The following is a 13,660-nucleotide window of genomic DNA, read 5'->3' on the forward strand; positions in this document are numbered from 1 at the left end:
TGCCTGTCGGTGGCACGGGTCTCTAAGAGGATAGCAGTCGATCCTCCCTTTGTCTGCTAGTAGGCAAGCGGGTGGGTCGCTCGGCCATCCTCTATCTAGGAAGTCGCTGTTTGGGTCGAGCGGGATGGTCGCTCGGCTACTCCCACTGTCTAGGCTTGCTGTTGTCCTCGGGCCGAGCGGGATAGTCGCTCGGCCAGACTGCCGAGTAGAACCCCTGCTCGGATATTACCTGCTTGGTCGTGTTTCCGCTTCACTAATTGTGACCTAATCTTTGGTCGGATGGGATATGCCCTACCGCTCGACGCATGCTTTGCTGATAGCCTTTGAGCATCGGAAGCTTGGTATGAGGCCGAGCTGTGATAACGTCGGATCAGCGATTCCTTAGTCCGACTAGACGAGTACGATGTCCGGTCGGACGATGGCCTGAGGACGTTGACCACCTTGACTTTGACCTTCCACGTGGCATATGACCTTCTACAGAATAGGATCTCACCTTATCATCGGATCATATAGGATAACTCTCTATGTTCCTAGTCATTACTAAATCAATGAATGATGAATATAGAATCAACTCAAGAAGCCCCTTCTTAGAAGCTACCTAAGGTCAAGTCAAGAATTGCAACAGAACACCTAACTCAAATGGGAGACCGTGACACATGCCCATGGAAACCTTGAAAAGTCAATCATAAGCCATGAATTATCGAATCATCCGCTCAATTATATTATTAAGCTGCGTTTGTTTAAATGATGGAATTGATTATGGTATGAGTTTAATAGTAATATAGAATAGAAATAAAAATAAAAATAAAATCCACCTAATTATATGAATTTGACTAATCTCTACAAATCTAAAAATTACTTTTAAATTATCATTCCCAAATTCATAATTTAAACACTATCTTCCATTCCCTCATCCTTAAATCCATCAGCCAAACACTAGTGTCACTAAACCTGGATGACAGTGAGTTAGCTATAGTACTGATTACAACGCCATTACAAATTTTTCATCGTGCGATCATATCACATTGGATAACAAGCAGAATGAAAATTTCCCAATCACACAATTATAACATCATACAATAACAACAACACAAACATAGAGAATGAAAATTGCAACAATGATAAAGCACACATGCACACACACACACACGTAATGCATATCGTAAGAGAGGACAAGTAGCTAGGGATCGGATCGGAGTCTATTACGGATCGGCATTTGGATCGTTCTCTGGTGTCCCAAGGCCGAGATTGCCTGCGTGGTACAGAAGAACCCACAGATGGGTAATAAACTCCCCGCCGGAAGCGAGGTGCTCCTTGTGCGCCTGAACATTGTCCGAAGGAGCGAGGTGCAACACGTATTCCGCCCAAAACTCAGCCAATACCTTCCATCTCGTCTCCTCGTTGCCAATCGCCATCAACTTCTTCCCCAGCTCCACTCCCATTCCTGCAATTGTTGTCTTATTTGATTCTGCATCATCCTTCTTCTCCATCATCTCCCACATCTCACTCTCGTTTCTGGCGCCCTCCAAAAGCCTGTCGGTTTCGCTCATCATCAAGTCGACAACTACCTTCGCTGCGCTGCCTTGATCCGGCAGCAGGTCCGGCGCAGACACCACGAGGTATGCACAATACTTCGACAGAGCTGTGGCGACGACTTTCTTAGCCGATGAATTACGGTCCTTTTTAGATGATTTTGTTTCACAGTAGCAGGTGGCGATGTGCCACACCAGAATAGTCTGAGTGCTGGTGGGAAACTCGCATGCCGAGCATAGGTCTGCCTTGCCATTTCGCTGCAGGGATGATTTACCATTAGGGAGACAGCCTTGGCCAAATCTAATTAGACAATCCACGATCGTTTCCTTCACTTGTTCGGGCAATTTGATGGGCGCGTGGGACGTTGCTCTGCATGGTTTACCTCTGATCGGCAACTTCTGGCCGTAATGTGTGAGGAGCGAGAATTGCCCAATTTTTTCACGCAGAGGGTGCAAGGTCTTTCTCTTGAAGAAAAAACGGAGGGCCGTGTTCACAAAGGACGCATTCTGTAGCCATGGAAACCGCACGTAGATGATCAGCAAAGCCACCTTGGTCCAATCGGAGAGGACGTAAGTGGTTATTTCAGTGATCTCCATGATAAGGATCATGGCTACGAGAACGTAGGTGATGTAGAAGTCTCTGTCTAGTTGGCAGTGATAATAGGTGGTGACGACGAGACAACCGGTGGCGGCCATTAGCAAGAGCGACAGGAGAAAATTGTAGATGGGAAGTCCATAGCCAAAGACAATCGGGTACTTGGAAAAGAAGAAGTCTTCTAAGAACCCTAACTCTGTCTTGATTACCCGAAACACCCTGTTTGCCCTGTTCGCCCTGTTCGCCCTGTGCTTATCATCGGAATTGAGGAGGGCTTGTAAGATCGATGCTCTGGATTCTTGGATTAATTCTAATTCACCGGGATTATTAAGAAACCTAAATATGTGTACGCGAATGATCAAAAAGATCGATAAGTAAGTGCTACAATATAATTTTGTAGGAAAGTAAGAAACAATTCGAAAAGAATTGCGTACGTACCTTCTTCTCAGCAGCTTCATCAAGGCGAAAGAGAGACACATGTCTTTGAATTGGTTATCTGGGTCCATTTGCTGGCCTAGAAGCTCACCAACACAGCCCCACACCTTCTGCACTGTGATCACTTCATCGCTCAGCGTCGCACAAGGGACGATCCTCGTCATGTTCCCATTCTCCGTCTCCATCTGAAATATTATCTTTTCTTCTCCGGCGACGATGTATTTATTTCCTTTCTTGAAAACAGGATCGGTGACCTTATAATTATCGTCGCCGTCGACGTTGCCATTGGGATCTGCGTCACTGCTCATCAGCGCATCCTGGTGTCGCATGTAGTTGGACGCAGAGTAGATGGAATCCGCGCCGTAGGTGCGCTTGGCGGCCTCAAAGCTAAAGAACCTCTCCGCCGTCTTCAGTATGATCAACCCCCAGATCACCCACAGGTTGACGACGAAGCCAAAAAACGTGTGACCGTGGTCGTCTTGGGGGATGTGCCGGGTAACGTCCACCAAATTGTAGGTGAGCATGCCGATGAAGAGAAGCTTGACGGAGTTGGAGTCGTCCAAGGTGCAGGCGTCGGCGATGCAGAAGAGGGTGCCGTGGGCGATCATCAAGATGGCCCCCCACACCAGGTAGATCTTCTCCAAGGGCTTGGAGAGCAGGTAGAAGGTGGCCAACTTCATGAGCGGGTCGACCATCTGGGCGAGAATGTACCTGTGCACTCTGTCGATGGCTGGGTTGGAGTGCCAAAGCCGGTGCTTGGTGGCGGCGATGAAGAAGGTGAGCGAGATCAGCAGCATCAGGCCACAGGTGATGCTCTCGCTCAACAGCTGCTGCACTGCGAACGTTTGCTTCAGTGTTTCGTAAGGCGGCGCTGCTGACGACGACAAGGACGTCGAGCTCGAGGAGGAGGAGGATGATGAGGACGATGAGGACGATGACGAAGATGAAGATGACGACGACGACGAAGAGGAGGAGGAGGAGGACGACGACGACGACGACGATGATGCAGAGGCTGAGGACGAGGACGATGATGATGACCCTGATGATGATGACCCAAACGGCGGCATGGGTGGGATTGTTATTGGACCGAATCCGGGGAATCGTCCAGGACTCGCCATGACTGAGTGGAGTTCACTAAGTAAGCTGCAGCTATTCTTGCTCAAATGTAGGTACTATATATAATTAATGAATCAGTGCGATTATGTCAGCAGCTAAGATTTAATTTTATCTGATGATCCATAAGATGAAAAGAGAAACATTAAAAACCCATGAGCTATACGTCCTTAGGTACACTTACGGATATACATGCGTACGCATGGACTTCCAGTCTTCCACTATATGGTACCAGATGAAATTAAAGAGAGTGGTCCCACGCACACAAATAATGGATCAAAATAGCATGAAACATTATGAAATAATTAAATTTTACTTCAAATAGAGCGGGACTCGAATCGAATCAGAGTCAAATTATATGACTTAAAATTGTATTAAATTAGATACTTTAAGTTGATTCAGTGTATATTTTATTTTTTTTTATTTTTTGATTCATTTGATCTAGCATTTTGAAGTGTCTATATTTTCGTGTTAATGTTTCTTATTATTTTTCTCAAGCTCCAACTCGGCAAGGGGTACGGGTCGGGGCGGTCGACCTTTCTAATTTTTTTGTTTTTTTGTAATACTAGAGATGTAGTAAAAAAAACAAAAAAAAAACAAACTGTGCGAGAGAGGTAAGGGTACACTATTCCTTCATCACCTTCTGAATTTGTTTGAATTTCATCAATTACATTAAGGTTTAGGTTTGAATCATTTTTGCGTTGTTCTATGTTAGATTTAGTTTTGCTAGCATAAAATGATATTTGTTCGTCAAAATACCTAGGAAAAAAAATTAGGATAGGCGTGTTTTCATGTTTTTTGCATTTTTCGCAAGAAACACGAAGAATTTCAATAACTGCCGTCTTTTTTTCATGAAAATCGTCGCTTTAGGATTTCATCACATCATGTCACGGCTGTGTTGCCCAACATGGCTAGGCTATGTGGCACACTGAGTGAAAACCCGTGACATTCTAAGGTCGTGTTGCCTAACATGGCTAGCCCATGTTTGTGCATTGTGCGACCGAACATGGTCATATTATTCAACATGACCACGTCGTGTTAGGCATTGAACGCATCTTGTTTGTGTAATCGATCTTAGGTCAAGGTTGACCAAATTGATCATGCTCAGGTTGACTTGAGTTTAAATTTCAATATTTGATCAATATGTTAGTAAGATATCAAGTAAGTGATCAAGGTTGACTAAATACTTGATGATGTCAAAAATCCAATAGCGAGTTGACACGAGAAATCATGTAGGTCAAGGTTAATCAGATACTTGATAATATCGGAAGTCTAATGTGGCGTTGGCATAAAATGATAAAAGTCCAAGTGGATTACAATTGAACGGACACTTAATGATCGAGACCAATAGGAAGTTGGCAAAAAGATGAGAAGTCCAAGTGGGTCGTGATTGACTGAACACTTGGCGATTGGAAATCCAATAGGGAGTTGGCATGAGAAGAAGAAAGTCCAAGTGGGTCTTGGTTAACCTGATACTTGGTGATCAAAAGTTAACAGGAAGTTAGCAAGAGAAAAGTCTAACTGGATCAAAGTTGATCAGACACTTAGTGATCGGAAGTCCAACAGAAAATTGGGAAGAAAAAAATCTAAGTGGGTCACGGTTGACCTGACATTTGGTGATCGAAAGTTTAATGGAAAGTTGGCAAGAGAAAAAAGTTCAAGTGGGTCAAGGTTGACTAAACACTTGATGATTGGAAGTCTAACAAAAAGTTGGTAAGAGGAAAGTCTAAGTGGATCAAAATTGACTGGACATTTAGTAATCGGAAGTCCAACGGAGAGTTGGCAAAAGGAAAGTGTAAGTGGGTCATAGAGGACTGAACACTTGGCATAAGAAGAAAACTTCAAGTGGGTTATGGAGGATCAGACACTTAGCATGAGACAGAAGGTCTAAGTGGGTTATGGGTGACCAAACACTTAGTGGTGAGGCATCAAGTCCCGGCAAGTCATGGTTGATCAAATGCTAGGCAATAAAAAAGTTAAGACAAAGTAAACTTCCAAATGCTATAACTTTTGACTCGGATAAAAAAAACATGCAGATTTTTGATGTGAAACAAAACTCATTTAGAAATCTATATTTTTACTGCTTACCAATTGATTGGTGGTTCAATTGATTGGAGCAATCGATTGGCAATATAACAACGAATAGAATGTTGTCAAATTGATTGGCATGATCGATTAGAAGTAACCAATCAATTGGCGTCATACCAATCAATTGGTAAGGTAAAAAATAGTTGTTCTACATGTTTAAATGATTGGATTCTATGACAAAATATTGGTGAAATTTATTAATCGATTGATAGGCGAAAATTAGCCCGAACAACAGCCTTATAAAGTGGATTTTAAGGAAAATTCTTAGTGTCGGTTCTTGGGGGGTTTTGAACAAAGTGATATTGCATTTTCAACTATTAAGTGGCATTCCAAAACAACAAAGAAGCAAGAAAAGCAAAGTGTTTATTGTAAAGTTATTTTACTCTTCATTTGTATTTGTACTTTGTATTTGCTTGTTGTGTTCTTGTAAGAATAATGTGTAAGAGGCTTCTTTACCTCCATAACGTATCCAAAAAAGAGAAGTTCATAGTGGAAAGAGATCACTAGGAGTAGGTCTTGGATTAGTCACCTAAGAGATGGATACCAAGTAAAATATCGTAGTTGTGCGTGTGGCATCAAGTTTAATTCAAGTTTCCGCTGCGCATTCAACTCCATCTAGTTCGTAAGGTCCTAACACAGCCACACTGAGCACCCAACACGGTAGTGTTGCCCAATATAGCCAGGTCGTGTTAGATGTTGTAAGCATCGAACATAGCCATGTCATTTGATACAGTCAGGCTGTGTTAGGAGTTAGAAGTCACGTTGTTGCTCCACCGCTTAGGTTTCTGCTCAGGACTACTTGCAAATTACTAGTAGTGCAAATTACTTCTACTCGATTTGGTTTTCTATGATTTTCTTGAGTCTATCTACACGCATGCTATTAAATTGAATTATTGTGGTGGCCTAAAAAAATACACTTTAGATAGGTTTGGTGTATTTATGTCGGTGACATATATCTATACTAAAAGTAATTAGCCTAAAAGAAAATTACTTTTAGGCCAAATATATTTAAGGGTAACTTACAACTAAGGAAAAAAATATTGTTTGTTCAAATCATGCGCATAATGTATCGGTCCAAAGGAATATATATTAAATGGTTGATTAAGGTTGTTGTAAGTTACGATTTTATATCACTCATATAAAGTTTCAATTATACATAATGTATCAGCCCAAAGGAAGGTGCGTTGTGTGACCAACTAAGATTTAAGTTATATTAAAGAGTATCACTAATAAATTATATTTTAGTCCAAATATTAAAATATAATATTATATTTGGTACCTCATTAAGAGCTCATTACATGTATATTTTATATTTTTTTTATATTGCATACGCATATGTTAATCTATCTATGTTATTGGTTTTAATTATGAGCTTGCAATGTTTACTCTCTTCTAATTCATTGCAATTAGTAAGTATAAATATAACATCCCCACACTAATCGGATAAAATTTTAATAGAGTAAAAATAATACATAATCGTAGTCTTGGGTTGCATGAACTTAAACTATGCATTAAGATACGATCGTCCTGTACCCCTGACCAATGCTAACACTGTAGAGCAGAGGGTTAACTTTAAAAAGTAAAAGCGATCTAACCACATAAGTCTGAGTATCATGAGATTTTCAATTCTGGCACCGATAAAGGGATCAATAACTAAATGGGAGGATGCTAAAAGTTTCTTAAACCAACGGGCATATTGATTCATGTCAAACGAAAAGTTTGAGACTACCACACTTCTTTCGAAGTTTGTATCTATATACAGTATAATATCAAAAGAAATATAAGGGAATACATTATGAAGATGTTTAATATCGTCCCAAATCTAAAAGTACTAAAACTCAAAATGTCTAAAAGTATGTTAATGCATTTTTTCTTAATGTTTTTACTTGCACAGTTCTCCTTTTAAGATTTCTAATTATACTCAAAAGGAAAAATGGGCATTGAATGAGTTTATTACTCAATGTGTACAAAAGAAAGAGAGACCGAGGCATGAGATATCTAATTCTCAAGGTTGAGCAAAAAATAGAAAATGATCAACAGTAAGGGTAAAGGTAAATAAACTATAGATTTTGGAGGTTATGGTCATAAAAAGCATAAGAAATAAAATAAGGAATCCATTTATTTCGTCTGCAAGAGATGTAGGGGTATTATTTCTTTATTTCGTCGTTGTCTCCCTCCCTCTCTTATATCTCTTCTTCACTCAATAGTTAAACATCGTTGTCATTCTCTTTAAGTTTTTTTTTTTACCTTCTTAAGTATTTTTCTTAAGGGAAAAATGCCTTTAACCTCCTATATTTTCTAGAGTCGGATCTTCTGGTCCCCTTGTCCTGGTCCACTCCTGGACCGAGACAAAGGAATTGATGGGAGGCAATGACCCTCACCTATTAACAGGTGGGGCCCATTTCCCCCCCCCCCCCCCCCCCAATGTAAAGTCTACTTATGTTTCCTTTGTTAATATATGAATTAATTCTAGACAATTCAAGACCCTAATTGATAATTTCAATATGTGCATGGCTACTGATTTAGTAATTAAAATCAATAAAATATATGTAATTAATATTTAATTATACGAATAAAATAAAATTAAGTAATTTAAAATGTATATTTTCATTGTCTAGGCTACGCAACCTTCAAATACAATGTATAATAATTATTTTCTTCACTTCCCCCTAAATTTAAATTTTTAGATTCACCCCTGTACGATTATATAAGGTTTCGCGAAAATAGGTGAACATATAATTTTCTTTTCTTACGCGAAAGTAAATTTTCTTTATCTTCTTCGAGCTCTTTTGTTTTCTCGTGCATACACATAAGCCTCACATCTCAGTTCATCACTGACTTAACCGTCAAAGAGGGTAATACCGACAGCGCCAACCCTCAACTGATAAGTTTTGCTTTGCAGGACACCGAGAGTGAATGCACCAATAAACCAACATCAACCACAGATCCGACCGAGTGACAAAAGACACCATCACTAGATGATTCTATATTTTTTTTCCTTTTATGTATTTTCTCCAAGTGTATATTATCAATCCAATTAATCAATAATTAAATAGGCAAGTCCTAAGACATGTATAATTATTTTTCACAGCAATTTAATATATTGTTTCCTCTTAATATTATAAAAAATATCAAAAAAAAAATAAAGACATAATTATCTTTTATAAATATTTTCATATTTAACTTTGATAAAAAAATTAAATATTATTTTTTAAATACAGAGCGATAAAATAGTACCTAATAGAAAATACAAGCTAGAATTATTTTTTTTCTTTTATATATATATATATATATATATATAGTTTTAAAATGTTATCTCTTTTTCAAAATATATTAAAATTTATAATATTAGAACATTTTTGAGGTTTTCGTTTTCGAATTTTTTTGTTTATGAGTGCACACATTTTACAGCTGGCAATATATATGAACCTTTTTAATTCTCAATTCTATTATGATATTTAGTTAGTTGTGCAATTTTAATGGGAACCTTACATACATTTTGGTGAATGACGATTATAATTATTTATTATAACCATATAATCGAATCAATTGGTGTAAATAATTATGGTTCCTGAGTGCCTACCGATATATAAACTACTAAGCTCATGTATTACATGGAAACTATAATATATTTAAATTAATATATATTTAATCATAATGCACAAATATTTTAGTTATAGGTCTTCCTCCCTTTCTTTGTCATCAACAACAACAATAATTGAATCACTAACACGTGAAAAACAAATATAGTGCCGATCCGACCTAAGTTGTTTGCAATTGGATCATATCAAATACAACCTAAACCTTGTCGGGTTAGACCGTTGATGACATGCCCAACCTTTAGATCTCTTATCTAATTTATTCATTAGACGACTTGACTCCGTCTAGTTGCACTAATGGTCCAAACTGCTCCATTAGGTCAATTTTTTATTTTTATTTCGGGCCTTCTTAAGTTATTTCTAAAGTTTTTTTCAGCATTTATGCATTATGGGATCAACCATGTCAGTCATCATCGAGGGATCGACCTTTGGTCATTATGCCAGAGTTGTCATGCGCCCACCGTTTGTGCTACGCCTGAGGATTGCACCCGAAACTTTATCAAAAAATTAAAAAAAAAAAAAAAAAAAAAAAAAAGATAGATCCGTTATCTTAGCGACCCCCTAATGCTGATCCCACGGATATAGAGGAAAGTACATGCAAACATACAAGTCATAGGCGCATGATGAGATAAACATCAGATCGTCAGTTCCTAAAAATTGACCTCTAACAACTACATCAAAAATATCATACATCCATCATTTACGCTACACCTTACAAGCACACCCAAGACTTTATTTATATATATATATAAGACTTTATTTATATATATATATATATATATATATATATATATATATATATATATATATACAATACTGATATTATACGCGCCCTCTTTTGCGCTCCTGTGCGCGTCAAAGCCAGGTGGATATATTTTTTTTTCCACCTCTCATATTTTTTTAACCACGTCATTTTATTTTTTCCTTTCCTTTTCTAAAACCTAACTTTTCCTCGCCCTCGTCTCTGTGTTCCCCGCGACGTCGTTTCCTCGCCTCGCCTCTGTGTTCCCCGCGACGCCGTGCTCTGCGATCCTCTCTCGCGACGCACCTAACTTTTCCTCTCCTCGCTCGCCTCGCCTCGCCTCTGTGTTCCTCGGCGTTTCTCGCCGCGACGCCGTGCTCTACGTTTCGCGTTGCCGCGAGGCCGTCCCTCGTTGCTGCCGTCGTCGTTTGTCAAGAGCCTCGGCGTTCCTCGCTCGCCGATCCATTATTAGTTATGGTCTGGGTGGCTCTTCCATGGCTCTTTTTGGCATAGTGGGTGGTGGTATTTACACAAAAGTTGTCTATGTTGGTGCTGATCTCGTCGGTAAGGTCGAAAGGAACATCCCCGAAGATGACCCTAGAAATCCAGCTTTTCCTTGCTTCTCATGCTAACCCTTGTGTTCGATGCACAAAATGTTTCACATGCGTTTGCCCAACACATTGTACTGTAAGAGCAGTTTTGCTACTAAATGGCCATTCTAATCCTTTCGCCTTTGTACAACTTACAGGTGATAGCAGACAATGTTGGTGACATTTCGAGTATGGGATTTGACCTTTTTGGCTAATATGCCGAATCAACAGCTGTTGCACTAGTTGTTGCCTCTATTTCTTCATTCGGGGTCGACCTTGATTTCACTACAATGTGCTATCCTTTGCTCATTAGTTCTATTTCCTAGACCATAGTTTGCCTGATAACTACTCTCTTCGCAACTGACTTCTTTTCTCTTCGCAACTGACTTCTTTGAGACAAAGGTTGTAGAAGAGATTGAGCCTGCTTTGAAGAAGCAGCTCATCATCTCCACTGCACTCATGGCTATTGGCATTGCCATTGTTACTTGGGTGGCCCTCCCATCATCTTTCACTATTTTCAACTTTGGTGAGCAAAAACAGGTTAAGAACTGGTAAGCTTTTTATTCCATTTGTCAATCAGTTCTCAGATGCTTTTTATGTTTCTCAATATACTAATTATTGGAGATGAACAGGCAGTTGTTTTTCTGTGTGGCAATTGGGTTATGGACTGGCTTGGTGATTGGATTTGTCACTGAATACTACACAAGCAACGCCTATAGGTAAAAATAAATGTTCCCATTCCTCTATTCAAGTATCAACATTATTGAACATTCTACCAAAAAGACATCCTTCAAAATTGATACTTACCAAAACATGATCTGTAGGTTTTTTTTTTTTTTACCATATGGTGTTGCACGTCTATTTTTTAATCTCCAATCTACTCTTGCATGCACTTTTTGGTATACGCCAATACCAAGGGTGCTTTTGTAGGTTAAATGCTCGGCATTGTTTACAGTTCACACATAATGCCTTGTACTTATTCTCATTTACAGTCCGGTTCAAGATGTTGCTGATTCATGTCGAACTGGAGCTGCCACCAATGTTATCTTTCGGCTTGCTCTCGGATACAAATCTATCATCATTCCCATTTTCGCAATCGGCTTCAGTCTTGCTGCCATGTATGCTATGGCTGTTGCTGCATTAGGCATGTTGAGCACTATTGCTACTGGCCTAGCAATTGATGCTTATGGACCCATCAGTGAAAGTGCTGGAGGTAATGTCGAGATGGCTGGAATGAGTCACAGAATTCGGGAGAGGACTGAGAATAATATCTACCATTCCATTATCAGATTCTCAAGATTTGCTGAAGCAGAGCTTAAGCTTTTCCACTCACAACATCGATGACTGTCCACACTTGATCTTGGCATTCAAGACTTGGTTTCAATGAGCAAACAGGCTGGCTACCAAGGAATAAGAATGATGACATTGTAGGTTGAAAATGTAGTGGATGTTGATATTGAAATGCATCTTTGTTTAAAATTTATGTATATCTGTTGTATATGATGCTTTTCTCAAGTAACCAAAGAGATGTAAATACAGTATTCATGTATTGTAACTGTCTTATGCATATGGGAATAAATGAATTTACAATTTACAATCAAAATTCAAAGTAAGCGATAAAGATTAACACTAACAGATAAAAAAAATTGCCCATCATTGCAACATTTAATTAAAGCTTCCAAAAATGATATGAAATATATATAAAAAATTCATTGTCAAGATTATGCAGCCGACTCAAATGTCTCTCCAAGCATTAGATCTGGGATATCATCATTTTCTCCACCTTTAGATGCTGCAGCTTCAAGTGATCGTCTCTAGAATTGCTTTGCAAACTTCCTCAAGTTATCTAGATTATCAGGACCTGAGGGACAAAATGTTCACTCAAATTTTAATGAGAGCATTCATAAGCATAAATCAAGCTAACATAAGTGTAATAGCTAAAAAAAACACATGTTTTCAGTAATAAAATAATGCATTTATCCATTTGAAAAAAATATATACATTTCTAGTGGAACAATGCATTTACCATTTACAAAAAAAAAAATATGCATACAAAAATGCAGAAAACTACTGTTGTTTAAAGTTAATTGGAAGCCAATGTATATATATATAAATTTTGAATATTAGTATTTTAAAACTAATTTTGTTAAACGGTAGGAACCCTATGCTCTAATGAGAAGATAGCAAGCAAAGCATTGAAGAAGAATACCATCGTCAGTCTCATACTTGTTATTGAATCTACAAAAGTTTTATCCTAGTGCATATTGTTTGAACCTACAACAATAAAGACAATTATTACTTTCAATATCTCAATCAATCAACTACTATAATTTTATAAAAAAAAACTTTGATAGTACCCGCTATTGATGCCAATTCTTCTTCATATGTGTCGTCATCGCTGTTATGATGATTATCTATAGTTGATCTGACAATCAACACATCGTTATATTTACAAATTTAATAAAAATAATTGATTAGCAAATAAAATTACCATACAAATATAGAATTAATCTACACATACCCTTGCTGTAAACTTGGACAATTGCGTTTGTCATGTGACACACCTCGATGCCCACATCCACGACATAACCGGGACTTTGAAGTTGACTTCTCCTTTGATGATTTTAGTCTCTTCCCACATCCCTTTGTTCTTATTGAAGAAGGATCAATAATATTATGAGATCTATCCATGGATTTCCTCTTTTGACCCCCATTGTCGCATGTTTTACTAGTATTCATCTCTTGAATTTTGTTGTAGATATAATCAAATTGTTCATCCAAGAAGTTTGCCCCTCATCAGTCAAAGATGCATCATCAATTAATACTGAAGCTTTAATAGATAACCTTGAGTGTCTTGACATCAAAACCCTTTGTGGATCATCAATGAAATTTTGCTTACCCAAAGCATGTATTGCTCCAACCTTTGCATCTCGTGTCCATCGTTTGAGTATATATTTATCTGGCAA

At 38.4% G+C, this 13,660-nt stretch overlaps 2 protein-coding genes and 1 pseudogene across 2 annotated transcripts; 1 reads left to right on the top strand and 2 right to left on the bottom strand.

Annotated features, from left to right (window-relative positions):
- Positions 1 to 1,080: 1,080 nt before the first annotated feature.
- On the bottom strand, positions 1,081 to 3,691 carry LOC122003648. Its single transcript, XM_042558729.1, has 2 exons — positions 2,566 to 3,691; positions 1,081 to 2,463 (listed from the first exon to the last, which is right to left on the bottom strand). Exons 1-2 carry the CDS (start codon positions 3,678 to 3,680, stop codon positions 1,203 to 1,205), a joined length of 2,376 nt encoding a protein of 791 aa, XP_042414663.1. The 5' UTR covers positions 3,681 to 3,691; the 3' UTR covers positions 1,081 to 1,202.
- A 6,071-nt stretch (positions 3,692 to 9,762) lies between these two features.
- Positions 9,763 to 12,053, top strand: LOC122004254 (annotated as a pseudogene).
- A 186-nt stretch (positions 12,054 to 12,239) lies between these two features.
- Positions 12,240 to 13,433, bottom strand: LOC122003649. The gene is made up of 3 exons (XM_042558730.1): positions 13,216 to 13,433; positions 13,052 to 13,119; positions 12,240 to 12,555 (listed from the first exon to the last, which is right to left on the bottom strand). The coding sequence occupies exons 1-3, from the start codon at positions 13,431 to 13,433 to the stop codon at positions 12,509 to 12,511; spliced, it is 333 nt and encodes a 110-aa protein (XP_042414664.1). The 3' UTR covers positions 12,240 to 12,508.
- Between the last annotated feature and the right edge of the window lie 227 nt (positions 13,434 to 13,660).

Source organism: Zingiber officinale, chromosome 7B (assembly GCF_018446385.1).
Source record: "Zingiber officinale cultivar Zhangliang chromosome 7B, Zo_v1.1, whole genome shotgun sequence".
NCBI lineage: Eukaryota > Viridiplantae > Streptophyta > Magnoliopsida > Zingiberales > Zingiberaceae > Zingiber > Zingiber officinale.